We start from the raw sequence: 23,711 nt of genomic DNA, 5'->3' as shown, positions 1-23,711 counted from the left end.
GTCTGTTATTTCTCCTTCTAGTATACATAAAAGTCTTTTAAAACTTCTCTTTTTTTCAGATGAATTTTTAAATGAACATCATCATTCTGATACTGATAATGGTTCTTCTGGTTCAGAGGTTTCTGTCTCAGAGGTTGATGCTGATAAATCTTTGTATTTGTTCAAGATGGAATTTATTCGTTCTTTACTTAAAGAAGTGTTATTTGCATTAGAAATAGAGGATTCTGGTCCTCTTGATACTAAATGTAAACGTTTAAATAAGGTTTTTAAATCTCCTGTAGTTATTCCAGAAGTGTTTTATCTCCCTGATGCTATTTCTGAAGTAATTTCCAGGGAATGGAATAATTTGGGTAATTTATTTACTCCTTCTAGACGTTTAAGCAAATTATATCCTGTGCCATCTGACAGATTAGAGTTTTTTGGGACAAAAATCCCTAAGGTTATGGGGCTGTCTCTACTCCTGCTAATGTACTACTATTCCTATGGCAGATAGTACTTCATTTAAGGATCCTTTAGATAGGAAAATTGAATCTTTTCTAAGAAAAGCTTACTTATGTTCAGGTAATCTTCTTAGACCTGCTATATTTTTAGCGGATGTTGCTGCAGCTTCAACTTTTTGGTTAGAAGCTTTAGCGCAACAAGTAACAGATCATAATTTTATAGCATTATTATTATTCTATAACATGCTAATAATTTTATTGGTGATACCATCTTTTGATATCATTAGAGTTGATGTCAGGTATATGTCTCTAGCTATTTTAGCTAGAAAAGCTTTATGGATTAAACTTGGAATGCTGACATGTCTTCTAAGTCAACTTTGCTTTCCCTTTCTTTCCAGGGTAAATAATCATTTCGTTCCTTTCCTCACAACAAGGAACAAAAGCCTGATCCTTCATCCTCAGGAGCGGTATCAGTTTGGAAACTATTTCCAGTTTGGAATATATCCAAGCCTTATAGAAACCTATAGCCAGCTCCTAAGTATCTATGAAGGTGCGGCCCTTATTCCAGCTCAGCTGGTATGGGGCAGATTACGTTTTCTTCAAAGAAATTTGGATCAATTCCGTTCTTAATCTCTGGTTTCAGAAACATTGTTTCAGAAAGGTACAGAATTGGCTTCAAGTTAAGGCCTCCTGCTAAGAGATTCTTTTCTTTCCCGTGTCCCAGTTGACACAGCAAGGCTCAGCATTTCTGAAATGTGTTTCAGATCTAGAGTTGGCTGGAGTATTTATGCCAGTTCCAGTTCTGGAACAGGGGCTGGGGTTTTATTTTATCTCTTCATTGTACCTAAGAAGGTCAATTCCTTCAGACCAGTTCTGGATCTATCATTATTGAATCGTTATGTTAGGATACCAACATTCAAGATGGTTACTGTAGGACTATCCTGCCTTTTGTTTAGCAAGGGCATTATATGTCTACAATAGATTTACAGGATGTGTATCTGCATATTCCGATTCATCCAGATCACTTTTAGTGTCTGAGATTCTCTTTTTAGACAAGCATTACCAGTTTTGTGGCTCTACTGTTTGGCCTAGCCTCAGTTCCAAGAATTTTTTTCAAAGGTTCTCGGTGCCCTTCTTTCTGTAATCAGAGAATAGGGTTTTGGTATTTCCTTATTTGGACGATATCTTGGTACTTGCTCAGTCTTCTCATTTTCGAAGAATCTCATACGAATCGACTTGTGTTGTTTCTTCAAGTTCATGGTTGGAGGATCAATTTACCAATCAGTTCATTGATTCCTCAGACAAGGGTAACCTTTTTAGGTTTCTAGATAAATTCAGTGTCTATGACTCTGTCCTTGTCAGACAAGAGAAGTTTAACATTGATATTAGCTTGTCAAAACCTTCAGTCACAATCATTCCCTTTGGTAGCCTTATGCATGGAAATGTTGGGTCTTAGGACTGCCGCATCAGATGCGATCTCCTTTGCTCGTTTTCACATGCGACCTCTTCAGCTCTGTATGCTGAACCAATCGTGCAGGGATTACTCAAAGATATCTCAATTAATATCTTTAAACCGATTTTACGACACTCTCTGACATGGTGGACAGATCACCATCGTTTAGTTCAGGGGGCTTCTTTGTTCTTCCGACCTGGACTATAATCTCAACAGATACAAGTCTTACAGGTTGGGGAGCTGTGTGGGGGTATCTGACGGCACAAGGGGTTTGGGAATCTCAGGAGGTGAGATTTCCGATCAATATTTTGGAACTCCGTGCAATTTTCAGAGCTCTTCAGTCTTGGCCTCTTCCGAAGAGAGAGTTGTTCATTGTTTTCAGATAAGACAATGTCACAACTGTGGCATACATCAATCATCAAGGAGGGACTCACAGTCCTCTGGCTATGAAAGAAGTATCTCGAATTTTGGTTTGGGCGGAATCCAGCTCCTGTCTAATCTCTGCGGTTTTTATCCCAGGTATGGACTATTGGAAAGCGGATTATCTCAGTCGCCAAACGTTGCATCCGGGCGAATGGTCTCTTCACCCAGAGGTATTTCTTCAGATTGTTCAAATGTGGGAACTTCCAGAAATAAATCTGATGGCTTCTCATCTAAACAAGAAACTTCCCAGGTATCTGTCCAGATCCCGGGATCCTCAGGCGGAGGCAGTGGATGCATTTTCACTTCCTTGGAAGTATCATCCTGCCTATATCTTTCCGCCTCTAGTTCTTCTTCCAAGAGTAATCTCCAAGATTCTGAAGGAATGCTCGTTTGTTCTGCTGGTAGCTCCGGCATGGCCTCACAGGTTTTGGTATGCGGATCCTGTCCGGATGGCCTCTTGCCAACCGTGGACTCTTCCGTTAAGACCAGACCTTTTGTCTCAAGGTCCTTTTTTCCATCAGGATCTGAAATCCTTAAATTTAAAGGTATGGAGATTGAACGCTTGATTCTTGGTCAAAGAGGTTTCTCTGACTCTGTGATTAATACTATGTTACAGGCTCGTAAATCTGTATCCAGAGAGATATATTATAGAGTCTGGAAGACTTATATTTCTTGGTGTCTTTCTCATCATTTTTCTTGGCATTCTTTTAGAATACCGAGAATATTACAATTTCTTCAGGATGGTTTAGATAAGGGTTTGTCCGCAAGTTCCTTGAAAGGTCAAATCTCTGCTCTTTCTGTTCTTTTTCACAGAAAGATTGCTATTCTTCCTGATATTCATTGTTTTGTACAAGCTTTGGTTCGTATAAAGCCTGTCATTAAGTCAATTTCTCCTCCTTGGAGTTTGAATTTGGTTCTGGGGGCTCTTCAAGCTCCTCCATTTGAACCTATGCATTCATTGGATATTAAATTACTTTCTTGGAAAGTTTTGTTCCTTTTGGCCATCTCTTCTGCCAGAAGAGTTTCTGAATTATCTGCTCTTTCTTGTGAGTCTCCTTTTCTGATTCTTCATCAGGATAAGGCGGTGTTGCGAACTTCTTTTTTTTTTTTTTTTTTTTTTTTTTTTTTTAAAGTTGTGAATTCCAACAACATTGGTAGAGAAATTGTGGTTCCTTCATTATGTCCTAATCCTAAGAATTCTAAGGAGAAATCGTTGCATTCTTTGGATGTTGTTAGAGCTTTGAAATATTATGTTGAAGCTACGAAATCTTTCTGTAAGACTTCTAGTCTATTTGTTATCTTTTCCGGTTCTAGGAAAGGCCAGAAAGCTTCTGCCATTTCTTTTGCATCTTGGTTGAAATCTTTAATTCATCTTGCCTATGTTGAGTCGGGTAAAATTCCGCCTCAGAGAATTACAGCTCATTCTACTAGGTCAGTATCTACTTCCTGGGTGTTTAGGAATGAAGCTTCGGTTGACCAGATCTGCAAAGCAGCAACTTGGTCCTCTTTGCATACTTTTACTAAATTCTACCATTTTGATGTATTTTCTTCTTCTGAAGCAGTTTTTGGTAGAAAAGTTCTTCAGGCAGCGGTTTCAGTTTGAATCTTCTGCTTATGTTTTTTGTTAAACTTTATTTTGGGTGTGGATTATTTTCAGCAGGAATTGGCTGTCTTTATTTTATCCCTCCCTCTCTAGTGACTCTTGTGTGGAAAGATCCACATCTTGGGTAGTCATTATCCCATACGTCACTAGCTCATGGACTCTTGTTAATTACATGAAAGAAAACATAATTTATGTAAGAACTTACCTGATAAATTCATTTCTTTCATATTAACAAGAGTCCATGAGGCCCACCCTTTTTTGTGGTGGTTATGATTTTTTTGTATAAAGCACAATTATTCCAATTCCTTATTTTATATGCTTCGCACTTTTTTTCTTATCACCCCACTTCTTGGCTATTCGTTAAACTGATTTGTGGGTGTGGTGAGGGGTGTATTTATAGGCATTTTAAGGTTTGGGAAACTTTGCCCCTCCTGGTAGGAATGTATATCCCATACGTCACTAGCTCATGGACTCTTGTTAATATGAAAGAAATGAATTTATCAGGTAAGTTCTTACATAAATTATGTTATATATATATATATATATATATATATATATATATATATATATATATATATATATATATATATATATAAATATATTTATATATATATATAAGAAGCTATATTAGATAAAACATAACAAATGTTTTAAACAATACCACTAAATACTGCAAATTAACATGGTATGATTTTAACACTTAATGTGACATATTTTTTTAACCAGTTAAAGGGACAGTCTACACCAGAATTTTTATTGTTTTAAAAGATAGATAATCCCTTTATTACCCATTTCCCAGTTTTGCATAACCAACACAGTTATAATAATATACTTTTAACCTCTGTGATTATCTTGTATCTAAGCCTCTGCAAACTGCCCCTTTTTTCAGTTCTTTTGACAGACTTGCAGTCTAGCCAATCAGTGCCTGCTCCCAGATAACTTCACGTGCACGAGCACAGTGTTATCTATATGAAATACGTGAACTAACACCCTCTAGTGGTGAAAAACTGTTAAAATGCAATCTGAAAGAGGTGGGCTTCAAGGTCTAAGAAATTAGCATATGAACCTCCTAGGTTAAGCTTTCAACTAAGAATACCAAGAGAACAAAGCAAAATTGGTGATAAAAGTAAATTGGAAAATTGTTTAAAATGACATGCTCTATCTGAATCATGAAAGTTTATTTTGGCCTAGACTGTCCCTTTAAGGAATAAGGGCAGCCAAGTACTGTAGTTAAACAAGTGTTTGGAGAGAGGCTTCTGATAGCATAAGTAACTTGATAACTTCTTTACAGGGAAGAATAATTTACAGCATTTCCCTGCCTTTCACACAGCACATTTTCTACAAACAACTCTGAAATATATATTTACACTTTTCTAGCTGAAAGCTAAAGCAACTAACTCAGTCACTGTTTTTATATAAGAAATTATGTTAACTTACATTAGAATGTGACAAGGCTTGCATCCCCCTTAGTCCTTTCCCCACTGTTTATAACACCCAGAGTATAGGACAGGAAATGTGAAAGGAATGCAATGAAAGTGGTGAGGTGAAGAGCCAGTAAAGAGGCAGACTGGAGAGACTGTTACTGGTCCCTACCTGTCATTCTGTTATCTCACACGGAATAGCAGTGGGAGGGGGAGAATTAACACGGCAGCTAAAGACAGCATGACCTCCGTGTTGGAAGCCCAGCCCCCGGTGTAATTATCTTCAGGTCAGGAAGGTTAGACACAAATCACGGATCTGCCTGCTGAATGTCAGTGACAGGCATCGCAGGGAGAAGTGGAGCTGTAACACATGTACTTTTCCCTAACTAAAGCAGACACAGCATATTATCAAACGCTGGGGATATTTTTTCTAGACACCTCAAGCACATGGGATAAACAAACCCTGGGGGCACACAAGTATTACAAGCAGTACACTCACCCATCCGATTCCTCACTGTATATTGAGTTTTCCCACCAAAGCCAGAGCGCAGGTCTGTCTGCCTAAAGCCTTGTGATGAGGCCAGAAAATGAGCGGGCAGTAAAGGCAGTGCTAGAAGGTTATGTGAAAAGCGGCACTCTTGCAGTTGCAGTCTGACATCATCCATTCTACTCTGTTTTTACTGGCAATAGCCATGATTCCTCTCTGTTTGCCCCTAAATTCCCCTGGCTTAGTGGACCCGTGCACATACCTTTGAATGACAATAACGGGTGTAATAAAGCTGCTCAGGAGAAAAAAAACAGCTGAGACTCTCATTCCTCCTGTGTTTTGCGCGGTCTGATGTACTGACTGCGCTACACAGAGAGGGAAGGTGCGCAGCCGCGCTGCCGCGCACCTTAGAGGGAACATTGCTCTAGAAACCATTTCATCAATTGCATCATCAAACTGTCCAGTAGCTGACAACCATTGAAAAATAAGTTCTGGTGAGTGAGGAAACTTATGAAGGGATGTCGATACATTCAGTTTTGTCCTTTGGCTGGAGTTTGGACATAATTTATATATGCAAGTTGACATTATATCTTCTGAAAAATAAATAAATATATAATTAAAAATAATAATTATGAATAAATGTATTTGAATAAAAAAATTATAATTTTTAAATTCGTAACAATAATGCAATATTAAATAAGTTTACATACATATGTGTATGTATATATATATATATATATATATATATATATATATATATATATATATATATATATATATATATATATATATATATATATATAAATAAATATAAAAATAGATATATATTTATGTCAATTTATTGTTTGCAATATATGTATACAAAAAATTAGATATTTTGGTATATATTTATTATAATATTTATCTGTATTTGTTTTTACAAATGCACTGACGGTAAAAAAAAAAAAAAGGCTGGATACCATGATTAACCTGTTCTATGTCAAGTTCAAAAAATTTTGCAAATTTTGAAAAAAAAAATAATGCTTTTCACAATTGAAGAATAATAAAGTATATCAGTGTATTCACGACTGTTACGGTAAGTATAGTAATAAACTAATAGATAGATCCTTTATGAACAAGAAACTAAGCAGCACAAGTGTATATATATATATATATATATATATATATATATATATACATGTATTTTGAGTATTTTATATATATACATATATATTTATGTTTTTATTTATTTATACGTTTATATATATACATATATATGTTTTATATATATATATTTTTTTTTTAAATATATATATGTTTGTTTGTGTATCAATATATATAGATATATAAATATCTGTATATACTTATGTATATGAATGCATACATATCTAGATGCATGTATATATATATATATATATATATATATATGTTTATATATATTTCGAAATTTAATTATATACATATATATATTTATATATATCTGTATATATGTATGTATATGGATGCGTATATATTTAGATGCATGTATATATATATGTGTGTATGTTTATATATATATTTAGTATTCCTGTTGTTGTCTTGTCCAGATATATATATATAAATATATATATATATATATATATATATATATATATATATATATATATTATATATATATATATATATATATATATATGTATATGTCTCTATATATATGTATATATTTTATTATTAATATATATAGATACATATCGATTTGTATATATATTTGTGTATATAATTACATCAAATCAATATAAATTTTTGGAGATAAAATTAGTACATCTAGGCAAGTATCCCTGCTTGCATTCTTTTATCTATCAATATATAGATTTCGTTATCTATGTATATACATGTGTATGTATAAATATATATATGTATATATTTATCTTTATATATGTATATATATCAATCTTTATAAATATATATATCGATATATATCCATATGAATGTATATATATATATATATATATATATATATATATATATATATATATATATATATATATTTTCAATGTGTATCTGCACTCACAATTCAAAGATATTCAGCAACCAGGGTGCTCAGTCAAAATTTAAATAAGTATCAACAAGTAGGGACTGCACTCACTGTATTCAGTTCTAATAATAACTTAATTATTCAATGGTGACGTTTCGGGGTATGCAAACCCCTTCCTCAGACCAAAAGTTTGTTCTGAGGAAGGGGTTTGCTTTCCCCGAAATGTCAACATTGAATAAATAAGGTATTATTTGAACTGAATCCAGTGAGTGCAGTCCATACTTGTTGATACATATATATATATATATATATATATATGTGTGTATGCATAATAATATTTCTTATACAGGTATCCCTCACTTTTACACTGTGGTTAGGTTCCAGAAGGAATGTTTTAAAATTTAAACAATTCCAATTTTAAAGACAGTTTATAATGTAAGTCAATGGGAAGTGAGGCAGATAGGTTCTAGGCCCCTCTCAAAATTATCATAAGTAACACCAAATACACTATTTTTAAAGATTTGAAATGAAGATTTTAAATGATAAACAGATTTATAAACCAACTAAAATAATCACACAACACAGAATATATAATTAAACTAAGTTAAATGAACAAAAAAATTAGCTAAACAGCATTATAAACCTAATAAAATAGTCACAAAACACAGACTTCACTTGCATTTTTCTGCAAACAGTTCTTTATATGCATTACAATTTGGACTGCTTTATAGACTGGAAGATCTTGTTCCTTTGAAATCTGCTGGATAGCTCAGGTCTGTTAGACCTGATTAATTTCAGCATGCTTGGTTTTGCTGCAACAGAAGCGGGCACCTCAACCTACTGGCTATTTTAATAAATGCACTAATTCGCAATGCATTTCAATAGCAGTAAAAAGAATGGAAAAAAAGCTTGTTGTTCAGAAACGTTGTAAATTCAACCGTTGTAAAATGAGGGCCACCTGTATATTATTATTTTCAAATTAAAGTACATGTTTTTTGTAATAGCTCAAAAAAACGGTGGTTCAAATTAGAGCTTAATATAATAATTTTAACTATTGTTCAAAAATTTTAATTATCTTTTGAGCACGCACGCTCCATCATTCTCAAATGGTGTTATCTATCAGTCTTAAAATAGATTATTACAGTTTGCAATAAAGATGTCATACTCATTTGCTTGGCAGGACATAGTTACTATGGCAATAAGTATTTGGTTTATGGTGGTCTTATACTTTCAAAATTTATTTTTTGTTTAACAGTATAATTAAAAAATATCTTTATTTACATTGGCATATCAAAATTAGATATATATACATGTGGCCCTCGGTTTACAACGGTTCAATTTACACCGTTTCAGAATAACAACCTTTTTTTATAGTCATGTGACTGCTATTGAAAAGCATCGAGAAGAAGTGCATTTATTAAAATAGCCTGTAGGTGGAGCTGTCCACTTGTGTTGCAGCAAAGCCAAGCAAGCTGAAATTAATCAGTTTAACCAGACCGGAGCTATCAAGCAGATTTCAAAGGAACAAGATCTTCCTGTCTATAAATCAGTCCAAATTGTAATGCATATAAAGAACTGTTTGCAGAAAAATGCAAGTGAAGTCTGTGTTCTGTGACTATTTTATTAGGTTTATAATGCTGTTTAGCTAATTTTTTGTTCATTTAACTTAGTTTAATTATATAATCTGTGTTGTTTGATTATTTATTAGGTTTATAATGCTGTTTAGCATTTAAATTCTTCATTTCAAAGCTTAGAAAATAATGTATTAGGTGTTATTATGACAATTTTGAGAGGGGCATGGAACCTATCTCCCACACTTCCCATTGACTTACATTATAAACTGGGTTTCAATTGACAACAGTTTCGATTTCCAACCATTCCTTCTGGAACCTAACCCCGGCGTAAATTGAGGGCTATCTGTATATACAAGGACAAGCACTAAATAAGATATATACGTAGACACACAAACATACAAACAAACATTATAAAACTATTTTTATTAGACTAGTCATTGTTAATATTTAATAAATATGAACTATATATTTATATATATATATATATATATATATATATATACACAATTTTGTAATTAATTGTGTTTGGTGCTGATATTTTTAATAAACACAGATTAAAAAAAAAATATCTCCAAGCATTTTAATTGTATTTTTTAGAATGCTGTAATTTTTATTTTATTTTATTATATCACCATTATTTACAGTTGATTGAACAATAGTTTGAAGGGATTAAAAAAAAAAAAAGAGCAACATGCTTATTATTGTTGTTGAAACTATTGAGGATTGAATAAGATTTGAAATATGTAAGGCATAAAGAAAATTAAAATAATTATGCAAACTAATTATAGTTGTATTAATGTCATAATAAGCCATAACATGTTATCCAAAATCAATCTATATGGATAATAATCAAAATTCATTATGATATTTGGAACTCCTGCATCAACTTAGATAACTATCATTTATGTGCAGTCTAGCTTTTTTTAACAGCAATATACCAATGTGAGAAATACAAAAACGTTATTACTAGTTTATAAACAACCATTATTAACTAGGGTAAATAAGGAGTTGTTGCGGATAGGGTATTTACCTAGAAAAACGGAATCAAGTACTATAAGTAAAAACACTTTGGGTTATTATGGTTCCGCTTTTAAGGTTCATATTGTATCGCGCATGCGCTAATGCCCGTGAACGCGCTGGGATTGAAGTAGGAGATATGGGACAGAACTGCCGGCTAGTTTGAAGAAGACGAGCTGTACGTCACAGTGGGGGGAGTTAAGCAGCCATATTAGGAGAAAAATTTTGACGATATCGATGAGGATTGCACAGTGAAGGCAGTAAGTAAGAGAAAGGGGGAACTTGCAAGCTTGCTCTTTAGACTTGGTTTAGAAACATAGATTAATGTTGTGGGCAGTGTTGAATGTCCCTTTAATGTGAAAGGAAGAGATATTACATAAATATTCAGACCAATGTACTCTGGGAGAAAATGGTAACGATTTGATAAGGCATTAAATTAATTGTTATAAATTATGATAGGATTGCACATATATTGTTAAGAAATATAAGGTAGGGTGAAGGTATATTTATTGAGTTTTAGGTGTCGATTATGGGATAAATATTAGTAAATATAAATTAGAGAAGAACAACAATGCATCTTTTTAACAAATTTCACTGCTTATATAAAAGTTCACAATTCAGAATGTCTTGTCATATCCTTGCCATTTTATCAGATAATCTCTTGATAAAGTTGAGTCACACCTTATAGTGGTGACAAATTTCTTCAAGACAGGGTCTATGTTTGGTGCCATTAAACCACTCGCACCTTTTAATTTTGATGTGACTGAAGATACCTACATCAGACTTAACAGACTTTTGGAACTTTTGGTTTAGTCAAAATAGTCTATAATGTGATTCACCCTCCCCACTATTTTGGCAATCTGTGTATCCTGCCGGATTAAATACTAATTGCTTTTTTTAAACATGTAATTCTTGTAACCTAATTGGATCACTTAGGTTGAGGCAACGAGTTGCACAGCCAACTACCTTGAGTCTCCAAATAAATTTACATTGCACGTGTTGTCTTTATTTCATATTCAGGCTTGATACAAAGAGATTGGGGCAGCAGATGATCATTTTGGCATCCTATGAATACAAATTGTGTGCCAAATGAGTTTTACTTTACAAGGAACTGCTGATGGTTAAGTGGCAACTAGAATTTATTTAGGGGGCAGTAAACTGAGATGATTATAGTAACAGCAGACAGCAAATATTTCTGAGTAGAACTAGTTGTCACAGGAAGGGTAGTGGCCATATTTGTGCCTGTATCTGAGGCAAAGAAAGAGGGAGCAGTGCAGAAGTTTTGTTTATGTGACATGCAATCAATTAAATATCTGAATAATAACATAGTACTTAGCCATTGCTATGAGCTATAGTAGTTTTGAAAAGTTATACTGAATTTTTTTTTAATGAATTCCTTCCTTAGTTACTTCATGAGTACTGGATGGTGCTTAGAGACCACGTATCTGCGATTGATGAACTTGCTATGGCAACAGAGCGGCTCAGAGTTAGACTTCCTGATGAGCCAAAGCCCAACCCACCCGTGCTTCATATTATTGAACCGCATGAGGTAAGATGTTTTCCGTGCAAACCCCATACAGTTCTAAATAACTTAAAGAGGTGGTCCTATCACTTGTGACTTAATAAGAAAATACTATACATGCATATTCTTGCCTAGTAAATTAGATAATTTTTAAAGAAATGTATAATTCTAACTATTTTTAACTATATATTCTTTTATTAATGTAATATGTTGCATATTCCTGTAGATTCCAATGCTTTTTTGTGTGTGACCTATTTAGTATATAAATATATATACAGATGTGGCTGAAAGTATTTGTACCCTTGCATTTTAATCAAATAATGCACCATTCGCCCTGAAAAATATTGAAATTAAAATATCTTTTGTCATCCTTACATTGTGCAATTGTGCACAGGACCATCTCTAAAGAGCTTTATGTTCTGGGGAACACTGTAACCAATAATATTAAGAATTTTAAGGCACATGAATCTGTAGCGAACATCCATGGATGTGGCCGCAAGAGGAAAAATTGATGCAAGAATGATAAGAAAAATTATAGTGGAGAAAGAACCAAATACAACTTCAAAATAGATCCAAGCCGATGTTGAAGCTCAAGGTGCAACAGTTTCAAGTCACACCCTCCGTCACTGACTGAATTAAAATGGTAGAAGTCCTAGGTAGACCCCATTTCTAATACAAAAAAAAGCCCTCTGGAGCTAAACAAAATGCATGTTGACAAACCACAGTTCTGGGCGAATGTAGAGTAAAAGGAGAGCTTTCTGGAAAATTACAATAACTCCATGTTTACAAAAGGAAAAAAAAAGCTTGCAAAGAAAAGGACACCATCCCTATCATGAAACATGGTGGAGGCTCAGTGATGTTTTGGGGTTGCTTTGCTGGGTACCTAGAAGCTGTGCAGGGCACAATGAAATCAAGACTATCAAGGCATTCTAGAGAGAAATGCCTTGTCCAGTGTTAGAAAGCTATGTCTCAGTCATGGGTTCTCCAGCAGGATAATGACCCAAAACATACCTCAAATAGCACCAAGAAATGGATGAGAAAAATACATTGGACCATTCCGAAGTGGCCATCTGTGAGTTCAGATCTGAATCCCATCAAACATCTGTGGAAAGAGCTGAAACTTGCAGTTGGAAAAGGGCACCCATCAAACCTGAGAGAACTGGAGCAGTTTGTTTAAGAATCCCATTTGAAAAGTGTACAAATCGGGTATAGGGGGCGGAGCCAGCCATAGAAGAAGCAAGACGCACAACTCATGAGCTCCTCATGAACCTTTAGATTTGAGGGCATAAATTATACATTTTAGTAAAGTCTCTAACCCATAACTACTTCTGGGACGAGCAATCATAGCAGAGACTCACCCGATGATAATTTAAACGTTCAACACTGCATTTGTTTGAGCCTCAGGCGCTCACAGCGACCACGAGGTAGCAGGGGCTGTCAGCCTCACAGATACAACTTGATACAGGAGGAACTCGGGACTATACAACTAAATATGGAGGATGTCTATATACAGGTACTAGTGCTGCTTGACAACTTTGCAGAAAAGGCGCAGCTCAACCTCGTTAACCTAAAACCTTCAAATGGCCCTGAGCTTACACGGGAAGTCGATGTAAAGTGGGCAAAGACGGATAGCATGGTCCCTACAGCAAGTGCAGACATTGTCGGCATAGCAGGCTGTATGCTGGAGTGCTGGAGCCCACCAAGGAGAGCGAGTTTCCTCCCACAATCTCACAGGCTGAAGCACTGCGTGTAAATAATCATTTTCTGGAGAATGCAGCTGCAACGATTCTTTCTAAGCATGAAGCAGAGACCGACACACTATACCAACTTATACCGGCTCAATCTCCCACTGCCTCATATGTGGATCCTATGATAGCTCTGAATTACGCTACACTAAATGAACGAGCAGAGCTGCGCACCTCCATATCGGCAACCGCTCTGTCTCCACAGTTCATCAAACCAGTGTGGGGACATAGACTGTGGACGTTAATTGCTGCTGTATTTCCAGCCCTACTAGACCCCTGCTCTGGATCCTACCTTTTGAAAGATACCAGTAGGTGGCCACTTCTGCAGGGACATGTTAGAATTGGAGTGGGCTAACTGCCAAAATGTGCATGGTTTACAGAGGTGTGCAGGAGACTTCTCATAACACTCTGCGTTCTGGTTTTCCACATGACTACACCTCAGACTTATTCCACCTGGTATATCATGCTATAATGCCCCAGAACAGTTATGGTCCACTAAAGTGTTGGATTGAACAAATGCTGCTCATTCATGTTCTTAGTTAACATACACATGTTTATATTCCCTTTGTTCGAGTTGAGAGCTCTAATTTTATACAAGCCTGTTTTTGCTCTTTTTTTAAAAAAATTATTAAAGAGCCATCACCATCATAAACTGCATGATCAAACTATAGCACCTTCACATCTGTGACTTTAAAGGCTAACGCCTAGATTTGGAGTTTTGTCGGTAAAGACCCGCGGTGCTAACGAGCCTTTTTTTTCCAGCGCACCCTTAAGACAACGCTGGTATTACGAGTTGTCTGAATGGCTGCGTTAGCCTCAGAAAAGTGAGCGTTGAGCCAAATTTAGATCCACTTCAACCCTCAATACCAGCGTTGCTTACGGTAACGGTAAGCTGGAAAAACGTCCTCGTGCACGATATCCCCATAGGAAACAATTTGGCTGAGCTGGCTGAAAAAAACCTAACACCTGCAAAAAAGCAGCGTTCAGCTCCTAACGCAGCCCCATTGTTTCCTATGGGGAAACGGTTTCTAAGTCTACACCTAACACCCTAACATGAACCCTGAGTCTAAACACCCCTAACCTTACACTTATTAACCCCTAATCAGCCGCCCCCGCTATCGCTGACACCTGCATTATACTATTAACCCCTAATCTGCCGATCCGGACACCGCCGCAACCTACATTATCCCTATGAACCCCTAATCTGCTGTCTCTAACATCGCCGACACCTAAATTATATTTATTAACCCCTAATCTGTCCCCCCCCAACGTCGCCGCCACCTACCTTCACTTATTAACCCCTAATCTGCCGACTGGACATCGCCGCCACTATAATAAATGTATTAACCCCTAAACCACCGCACTCCCACCTCGCAAAGACTATAATAAATTGTATTAACCCCTAATCTGCCCTCCCTAACATCGCTGCCACCTACCTACAATTATTAACCCCTAATCTCCCGCCCCCAACGTCGCCGCTACTATAATAAAGTTATTAACCCCTAAACCTAAGTTTAACCGTAACACCCCCTTAAGTTAAATATAATTTAAATAAAACAAACTAAAATTACTATCATTAAATAAATTAATCCTATTTAAAACTAAATACTTACCTATAAAATAAACCGTAATATAGCTACAATATAACTAATAGTTACATTGTAGCTATTTTAGGATTAATATTTATTTTACAGGCAACTTTGTATTTATTTTAACTAGGTACAATAGCTATTAAATAGTTAATAACTATTTAATAGCTACCTAGTTAAAATAATTACAAAATTCCCTGTAAAATAAATCCTAAACTAAGTTACAAATACACCTAACACTACACTATCAATAAATTAATTAAATAAATTAACTACAATGATCTAAACTAAAATACAATTAAATAAACTAAACTATAATACAAAAACAAACACTAAATTACAAAAATAAAAAAAAATTACAAGAATTTTAATCTAATTACACCTAATCAAAGCCCCCCAAAATAATAAACTTCCCTACCCTAAACTAAATTACAAAGTAATCAGCTCTTTTACCAGCCCTTAAAAGGGCTTTTTGCGGGGCATTGTCCCAAAGTAATCAGCTCTTTTACCTGTAAAAAAAAATACAATCCCCCCCCAAAAAAAATTACAACCCACCGATCCCCCTTAAAAAAACCTTACACTACCCCCCTGAAGATCACCCTACCTTGAGCCGTCTTCAGTCAGCCGGCAACCGATGGGACAGAAGAGGACATCCGGACCGGCAGAAGTCTTCATCCTATCCGGGCAGAAGAGGACATCTGGATCGGCAGACATTTTCATCCAGGCGGCATCTTCTATCTTCATCCTTCCGGAGCGGAGCCATCTTCTATCCAGCCAACGCGGAGCCATCTTCTTCTTCCGACGGACTAACGACGAATGATGGTTCCTTTAAATGACGTCATCCAAGATGGCGTCCCTCGAATGCCGATTGACTGATAGGATTTTATCAGCCAATCGGAATTAAGGTAGGAAAAATCTGATTGGTTGATTTAATCAGCCAATCGGATTGAAGTTCAATCCGATTGGCTGATTGGATCAGCCAATAGAATGCGAGGTCAATTCTATTGGCTCATCCAATCAGCCAATCGGTAAAAGAGCTGATTACTTTGGGGCAATGCCCCGCAAAAAGCCCTTTTAAGGGCTGGTAAAAGAGCTGATTACTTTGTAATTTAGTTTAGGGTAGGGAAGTTTATTATTTTGGGGGGCTTTTTTATTTTATTAGGGGTCTTAGATTAGGTGTAATTAGATTAAAATTCTTGTAATTTTTATTTTTTTTTGTAATTTAGTGGGGGTTTTTTTGTATTATAGTTTAGTTTATTTAATTGTATTTTAGTTTTGATCATTGTAGTTAATTAATTTAATTAATTTATTGATAGTGTAGTGTTAGGTGTATTTGTAAGTTAGGTTAGGATTTATTTTACATGAAATTTTGTAATTATTTTAACTAGGTAGCTATTAAATATGTATTAACTATTTAATAGCTATTGTACCTAGTTACCTGTAACTTAGGGGGGTGTTAGGGTTAGACTTAGGTTTAGGGGTTAATAACTTTATTATAGTAGCGGCGACATTGGGGGTTGCAGATTAGGGGTTAATAATTGTAGGTAGGTGGCGGCGGCGACGTTGGGGGGCAGATTAGGGGTTAATACAATTTTTTTATAGTGTTTGCAAGGCGGGAGTGCAGCGGTTTAGGGGTTAATACATTTATTATAGTGGCGGCGATGTCCGGTCGGCAGATTAGGGATTAATAAGTGTAGGTTGGGGGGAGGTAATAAATATAATATAGGTGTCGGCGATGTTAGGGGCAGCAGATTAGGGGTTCAAAGGGATAATATAGGTGGCGGCGATGTCCGGTCGGAAGATTAGGGGTTAAAAAATTTTATTTTAGGGTTTGCGATGTTGGGGGGCCACGGTTTAGGGGTTCATAGGTAGTTTATGGGTGTTAGTGTATTTTTTAGCACTGTAGTTAAGAGCTTTATGTTACAGCGTTAGCCGATAAAACTCTTAACTACTGACTTTTTTTTGCGGTTGGAGTCTTGGCGGTAGAGGCTGCACAGCTCACTTCTTCCAAGACTCATAATACCAGTGTTAGGCAAATCCCATAGAAAAGATCGGATACGCAATTGATGTAAGGGGATTTGCGGTAGCCACGAGTCGCTGAAACAGTGAGCGGTAGACCCTTTCCTGCCTGACTCTAAATATCAGCGTTAGGACCCCTTTATGCTGCTTTTTAACACGAATGTTAACTGTGTCATTCTGTGTATGGTCAAATTAATGTCCATACTGCACTAGCTTCTTAAGAGTATAATTAACTGCTTGTTTTACAGAGTAGCAACTACATTATAATTACCCCTATCTTGTGCTGATGTACCCTCTATAACTTTACTACATCTTATAATTCACCCTGTTAGTATGATGAAACGCCCAGGCCGCCTACTACCAGATAATCATAAGCTGCTATTACATACCTCCTTAATATTATTTCTGGCTCTACTATGCTAAATAGGGATCTCTGAGTTGTACCCTTTAAAATAGTTGGCTAGTATATATATCTTTTAGGTGTTCTCCTGTCGTCGGGTATAGGGTGGCGGGATGCATACCTATCTTTTTTTTTTTTTTTTTTTATCACGCCACAATAAACTCCATTAACTCAGAAGTAACCTTAGCCTCAAGATTTACCTAGGGGTTCTAATATACACTAATTTCCTGAGTTGCTATGTTGGTGTATGGTTATATTTTCCTCTTTGCTATGTTCTGAAAGTTTACGTGCAGTGATGTTAGATGTTATATGTTTAATATTAAGTTTGTTTGCTACTTGCATGTTATTGACCTACCTCAGAGCTATCATACTATATCAAGGCCGCGAGACTAAGGGATAAGTAGAGGGAGTTACCTCTGATGCAGAGAGGTGTTAAGGCACATCAGATCCTCCTATCAAAACCAGCATAACTGTCCTACACACTCTGACAGCACACACCTTGGTAACTACATATCTGTAGTCAGTCTCAAGATTTATGGGGATATCCCTTTTGTCAAACAGATGTTTTATCATTCTAAAAGCTTCCTTTGCCCCCATGTGTCTTGATTGAAGGTTAATTAAGTTAACTACACATACACAACCCTAGCTTTTAATCAGTACTTTTATAATAACTCTAAAAGTTACAGAGGTCAATACATAGAGCATTCTTGATATGTCTTGCTTACCATACTTAAACTACCACCTCCCCCCCCCCATAATAATAATGAACCCCCTATTTTAGGAGGATTTATTAGGCGGTTTATCTTGCCTATACCGCACCCTAACTACTGTTTTCAACTACTTCCTAAATACTTACTCCTACATAACATCATAGTGATAAATATATATGCCCTATCTAGATCAGCAGGACTGATCATTATTACCTACCAACTAAACATACAATCTTAAAATGGCTCTTGGTTGCCTCTACTGAGATATTAGCTCCAAAGCGTCACTATAGATTATATTTATCAATAAGGGAGTTTATATGATATCACATTATATATTACACCATATTATAAACTCTATATTATATTCTATACTTTATTAGTTTCAAGGAAGTTGATACTTGTTCGCTCATAATAAGAAAAACTGAGGTTGATTTAATGTTACTTTGCTATAAGTGCAGTACTGTATTATGGACACCTCGCAATGCTATGTATTACAATGACCTTGTTGATTGTTACCATCTATTTTGTGCCGGCTGCGTATGCGCCAATTTTGTACTGTCTTTATTTTTTTCAACCTCAATAAAAATATATATATATAAAAAAAGAAAAGTGTACAAATCTTATGCTGCAGAATGCATTGATTGCAGTTATTGTCTCCAAAGGCGGTGCTACAAAATATTAGGTTAAATGAACAGTCAACACCAGAATTTTTGTTGTTTTAAAAGATAGATAATCCCTTAATTACCAATTCCCCAGTTTTGCATAACCAACACAGTTATAATTATATACGTTTTACCTCTGTAATTACCTTGTATCTAAGCCTCAGCAGACTGCCCCCTTGTTTCAGTTCTTTTGACAGACTTGCATTTTAGCCAATCAGAGCTGTCTCCATGGTAAATTCACGTGCATGAGCTCAATGTTATCTATATGAAATACGTGAACTAATGCCCTCTAGTGGTGAAAAACTATCAAAATGCATTTATATTAGAGGCGGTTTTCAAGGTCTAAGAAATTAGCATATGAACCTCCTAGGTAAGAATACCAAGAGAACAAAGCAACATTGGTGATAAAAGTAAATTGGAAAGTTGTTTAAAATTACATGCCCTATCTGAAACATGAAAGTATTTTTTTGGACTTGACTGTCCCTTTAAGAAGAGTATCAATATTTTTGTCTGTGCCATTCTCATTTGTTTTACTGTTTAAAGTAATATGTGAAGTCATAAATCAAAAGTACAATTTCTGTTCTATTACATTTGAAATAAAGAATGGTGAATACCAAATACTTTTGTCAATTTTTACTTAGTTCAGAAAAAATTGTAAATTTTTCTAAGAAAGTGAAAGGGCACTGATACTTTCGGCTACATTTTTATGTGTATACATATATATGTGTGTGTGTGTGTGTATATATATATATATAATTTATGTGTGTGTATATACACAGAGTGATAGATGTCCATTAATTAAAGGGATATGAAACCAGACAGAGCATACAATTTTAAAAAAGTTTCTAATTTACTTCTATTATAAAATTTGCTTAGTTCCCATGATATTCTGTGCTGTAGAGATACCTAGGTACGCATCTGGAGCAATACATGGCAGGGAAACAGTGCTGCAATCTAGTGCTCTTTCAAATGGAAAGCATTCTTGAAAACTGTTGCCATGAATGAAGTTCCTAATAAAAGGAAACAGAGGCGCCTCCTAGCGCAATATCATCAAGGTATTGAGACAATAACAAAGAATCAGGCACACTCGCTTGAAGTTATGCACACGATTGTGTTTAAAGTGCAGACCGAGACCTCTGAGCCGCTCGGCTGACTCCCCTCACAGCAGAGATGATTCAGACGCCTTATAGAGGTGACAAATCACATACAGGCTCTCCACCAGGTTATCTGATTGCCCTCAATATCTTTCCTGGTGAATAAAAATAATAAACCCAAGTTTATTATAAAATCACAGCAATGTGTTTCTCGGCGGTCAACACCGTTTCATCAGCCTGACCCCCGAGAAACTGAAATGGGCTGGCTCATAAGCATACATACCTGCTTTTCAACAAAAGATATCAAGAAAATAAGGAAAATTGATAATATAAGTAAATTAGAAAATTGTTTATAATCGCATGGTCTATCAGAATCATAAAAGAAAAATGTTGGGTTTCATATGACTTTAAAGTTGTAGGCCTTAAAGGAAAGTAAAATCAAAATTAAACTTTCATGATTCAGTTTTAAACAACTTTCCAATTTACTTTTGGTTTCAAATTTGCTTTATTCTCTTGGTATCTTTTATAGAAGAGTAAAACTAGGTAGGCTCATAAGAGCTCAGGAGTGTGCACGTGTCTTTAGTACTCTATGGCAGCATTGTTTTGCAACATTGTATAAGAAAGCTACAAATAATGTGTGGAAAGGTGATAACTAAGCGCCAACTATAACGCAACAGACCTCCAGCTCTAATAAATTGGCACCTAGTTGCCAAGGGTGGATTCAATTTTAAGATTGGATATCATTGATATCCAATCTTAAAAGCTTCAAATAATGTTGCAAAATTATATTAGAATTATAGTGCTCCTGTTCGATTACTTTAATATACTTGCCAGTAATTTATTAAAGTTTACAAAATCACTTTAAAAATTGTAACAAAACTTTATACAGTTTTATTTATTTATAGATTTCTCTCTATCTCTCTATAATATCTTTGATCTGCACAGTGAGCCTCTACTCAAATGCACATTTATTCATGCCAGGTGATCACTATTACCACAGGCTTATGGGCTTTAAAACAAGGGGTATTTTGTAAGTGCCTAGAGACCCCCTCTTTAATTTTATTTTTTTTACAGCATTGGGCCTTTCAAAAGGTTGGTCTGGTGGGTTCTAGAGCTTAATGGAGCAGCCCAGCACTTGATTTTCTCGGATTTGGTGACATCACTATGCAGTGAAACAGATACAACACTGGCCTCAGCATTCTATGCAAAGGTCTCAGTGTAGGCAGAATTTGGACTGCATACAGATAGCCCAGTGCAACAAAATTAAATAGTAGCCACTGTGGGCTTATTCATTGAGGTGTCACTCTATTCTTGAATTGTTGCTGTGTCGAGCCACCCCATTCCTCTCCATGTATCCTGTAAGCTTTCTTCCGGCCCTACATGACATCAGATGACCGGCCCCTCTCGGTGCTTACTCCTCCGTGTAGTGCTGCCAGCTTATTGCCCAGAGCACATCCTAGCCCTTAAGGCTAAAAAGTAAAGCAATGATCCTCCCAGTCTTCAGCCCATATACACAGACCCTTACCACACTAACCACATGTGGACTCTCAGTGAACTTTCAGAGCTGGATCACCACTGGTGTGTAGCACAGCAAGAAAAATAGAACATAATGTATCTGCTCACAATAAAAGTTCAAATTTCTTTCTTCATAGTTAAAAACCTCTCCCATAAAAACAAGCAAGATTGCAGGGCTCAGTGTTTCAATTTACACGTTTCAGCTCTCCTGCTGTAATCATAGACTGGAGTTCACTTTCCCTTGCTAGATTATATATACACATCTTGATCTAATTAAGCTTTAGATGTCTATACACATTGTTTGCTTATGAGAGCCCAGACATGCTCACCAGAACAAATTAAATAGGGAGGCATTGTTTTTTTTTACGAGGGGGGATGCATTTTTTACAAAGCATGTATGAGAGTCAAAATAAGAGCAGAGTGAGGGAACATCCCTTACCAGAGAAATAAAATAATGCTACATTGACAGTGCAATTACCACTCAGAGTGACATTGGCGTTTCTACTCAAATACACTCGCAACAGAAGCATCTGACAGAAGCACTTTTAATCCATAGTGCACTGAGACTATACTGGATATATGAAACAAATGCATATAGAGAGTAAACTACTGGTTAATGTAATCAGCTGGTAATGTTAATAAACAACATAAAATATGCGTGACGTGTAGATATATTAGCATCAGGAAACCACACGCTTTGCCTGTACAAGGTCGTGAGTGACCTGCTATGCCAGTCACAGGCTTAGAGCAAATGCTGCCCGCCTGCCCGGTGGGTATATAATGCGGGCACAGAGAAGGGTCAAAGCTTGGTTAACACTATATAATATGGTGAATAGAAAAGCTTGGGACTTACTGTGATACAGCAACCGGTGTGCGCCTCTGAGGGCCGCCATGTTTATGTAAAGTGGAAGCATTCCCTTAGTTAGTGCTGCTGTCGGATGAGAAGGGCTCCTTCCCACTACTGCTTGTTTTGCTGGCCCAGTGCAGGCATTGGACTGTAACTTGAGCACGACATGCATATGGTATGGACAAGAGGTTGGCATTGTATAAGGAACCACCCACTGTGTGTGACTGGTATAGACACACTATGCTGGGAATACCTACTGTGTGTAACTGCTATATATACACTATAATGGGAACACCCACACCATGATTGATATGTACACAATTTGCTGAGTGGTTGCTGGTATCATTTGTGAACTGTTCCCATTAAGTGACTGGTTTACAAAGCTTTTTGAGAACGTTTACAGTTCGGGGCTGGTGTCATAGCTACCCTAGGTGAAGGCGCATTGTGTGTAAGAGATTTATTATATACAGTCTCCCTGTAAGAGTCTGGTTTGCACACATTGTTCAGGGAACAGTTTCTGTGTGTTGCTTGTAAAAGGTCAGCATCATTCCACTGAGAAAGTGATAGACACACACAATATGCTGTGTGAATACCCACTTGGTGTGACTGGTATCATAACTAGGGTTACCACCTTTCCAGAATTATGACACACTTATTTATACAATACCAACATTATTTTTTGAGGGGGCACAGCATTCCAACTGGGCGGGCATTGCCCATCAATGCCGACCCTGATGCTCACTAATGACAAATGTAGCTATTCTCAATCAACACTGTTGTAACCATCCTAAAACAACACTTTTGTTTCCTTTACTTAGTCTGTATTTGCCAAATAATGCTATATTGTTATTAAGTGATGTGACACATAATTCATTTTAAATATTTTAATCCTCGGTTTCTTTTGTAACTTTTTTTATTATTTAAAAATATTATTATCAGTTAGCTCATGTTTATAATAGCAACCATTACATTCCTCATTTTTCTCCAAGAAATATTATTACATTATTCACAATAATTAATAAGATCATATCTAGAATTTAATCCCTTTGGCATCCTGGTCTGTAATTTAATAATACAATAAATGTCTCTCTTCCCTAATATTCTTTCTTTATCACCACCTCTGTGATCTACCTTAATTTGTTCTATTACATTCCATGAGAAGGAATCTACCCTCCTATCATGTTCAATGATAAAATG

The 23,711-nt window shown here is 35.9% G+C and overlaps 1 protein-coding gene across 1 annotated transcript in view; it reads left to right on the top strand.

The window, feature by feature from the left end:
• Nucleotides 1–23,711, top strand: part of SHPRH (SNF2 histone linker PHD RING helicase) — a 307,366-nt gene that overhangs the window by 258,893 nt on the left and 24,762 nt on the right. The window contains exon 22 of the mRNA XM_053712489.1: nucleotides 11,817–11,960. Within this exon, the coding sequence (XP_053568464.1) occupies nucleotides 11,817–11,960 (144 nt within the window). The remainder of the gene's footprint in view (nucleotides 1–11,816; nucleotides 11,961–23,711) is intronic.

Source organism: Bombina bombina, chromosome 4, assembly GCF_027579735.1.
Source record: "Bombina bombina isolate aBomBom1 chromosome 4, aBomBom1.pri, whole genome shotgun sequence".
Classification (NCBI taxonomy): Eukaryota; Metazoa; Chordata; class Amphibia; order Anura; family Bombinatoridae; genus Bombina; species Bombina bombina.
This window is presented reverse-complemented; position numbering and strand designations above follow the sequence as displayed.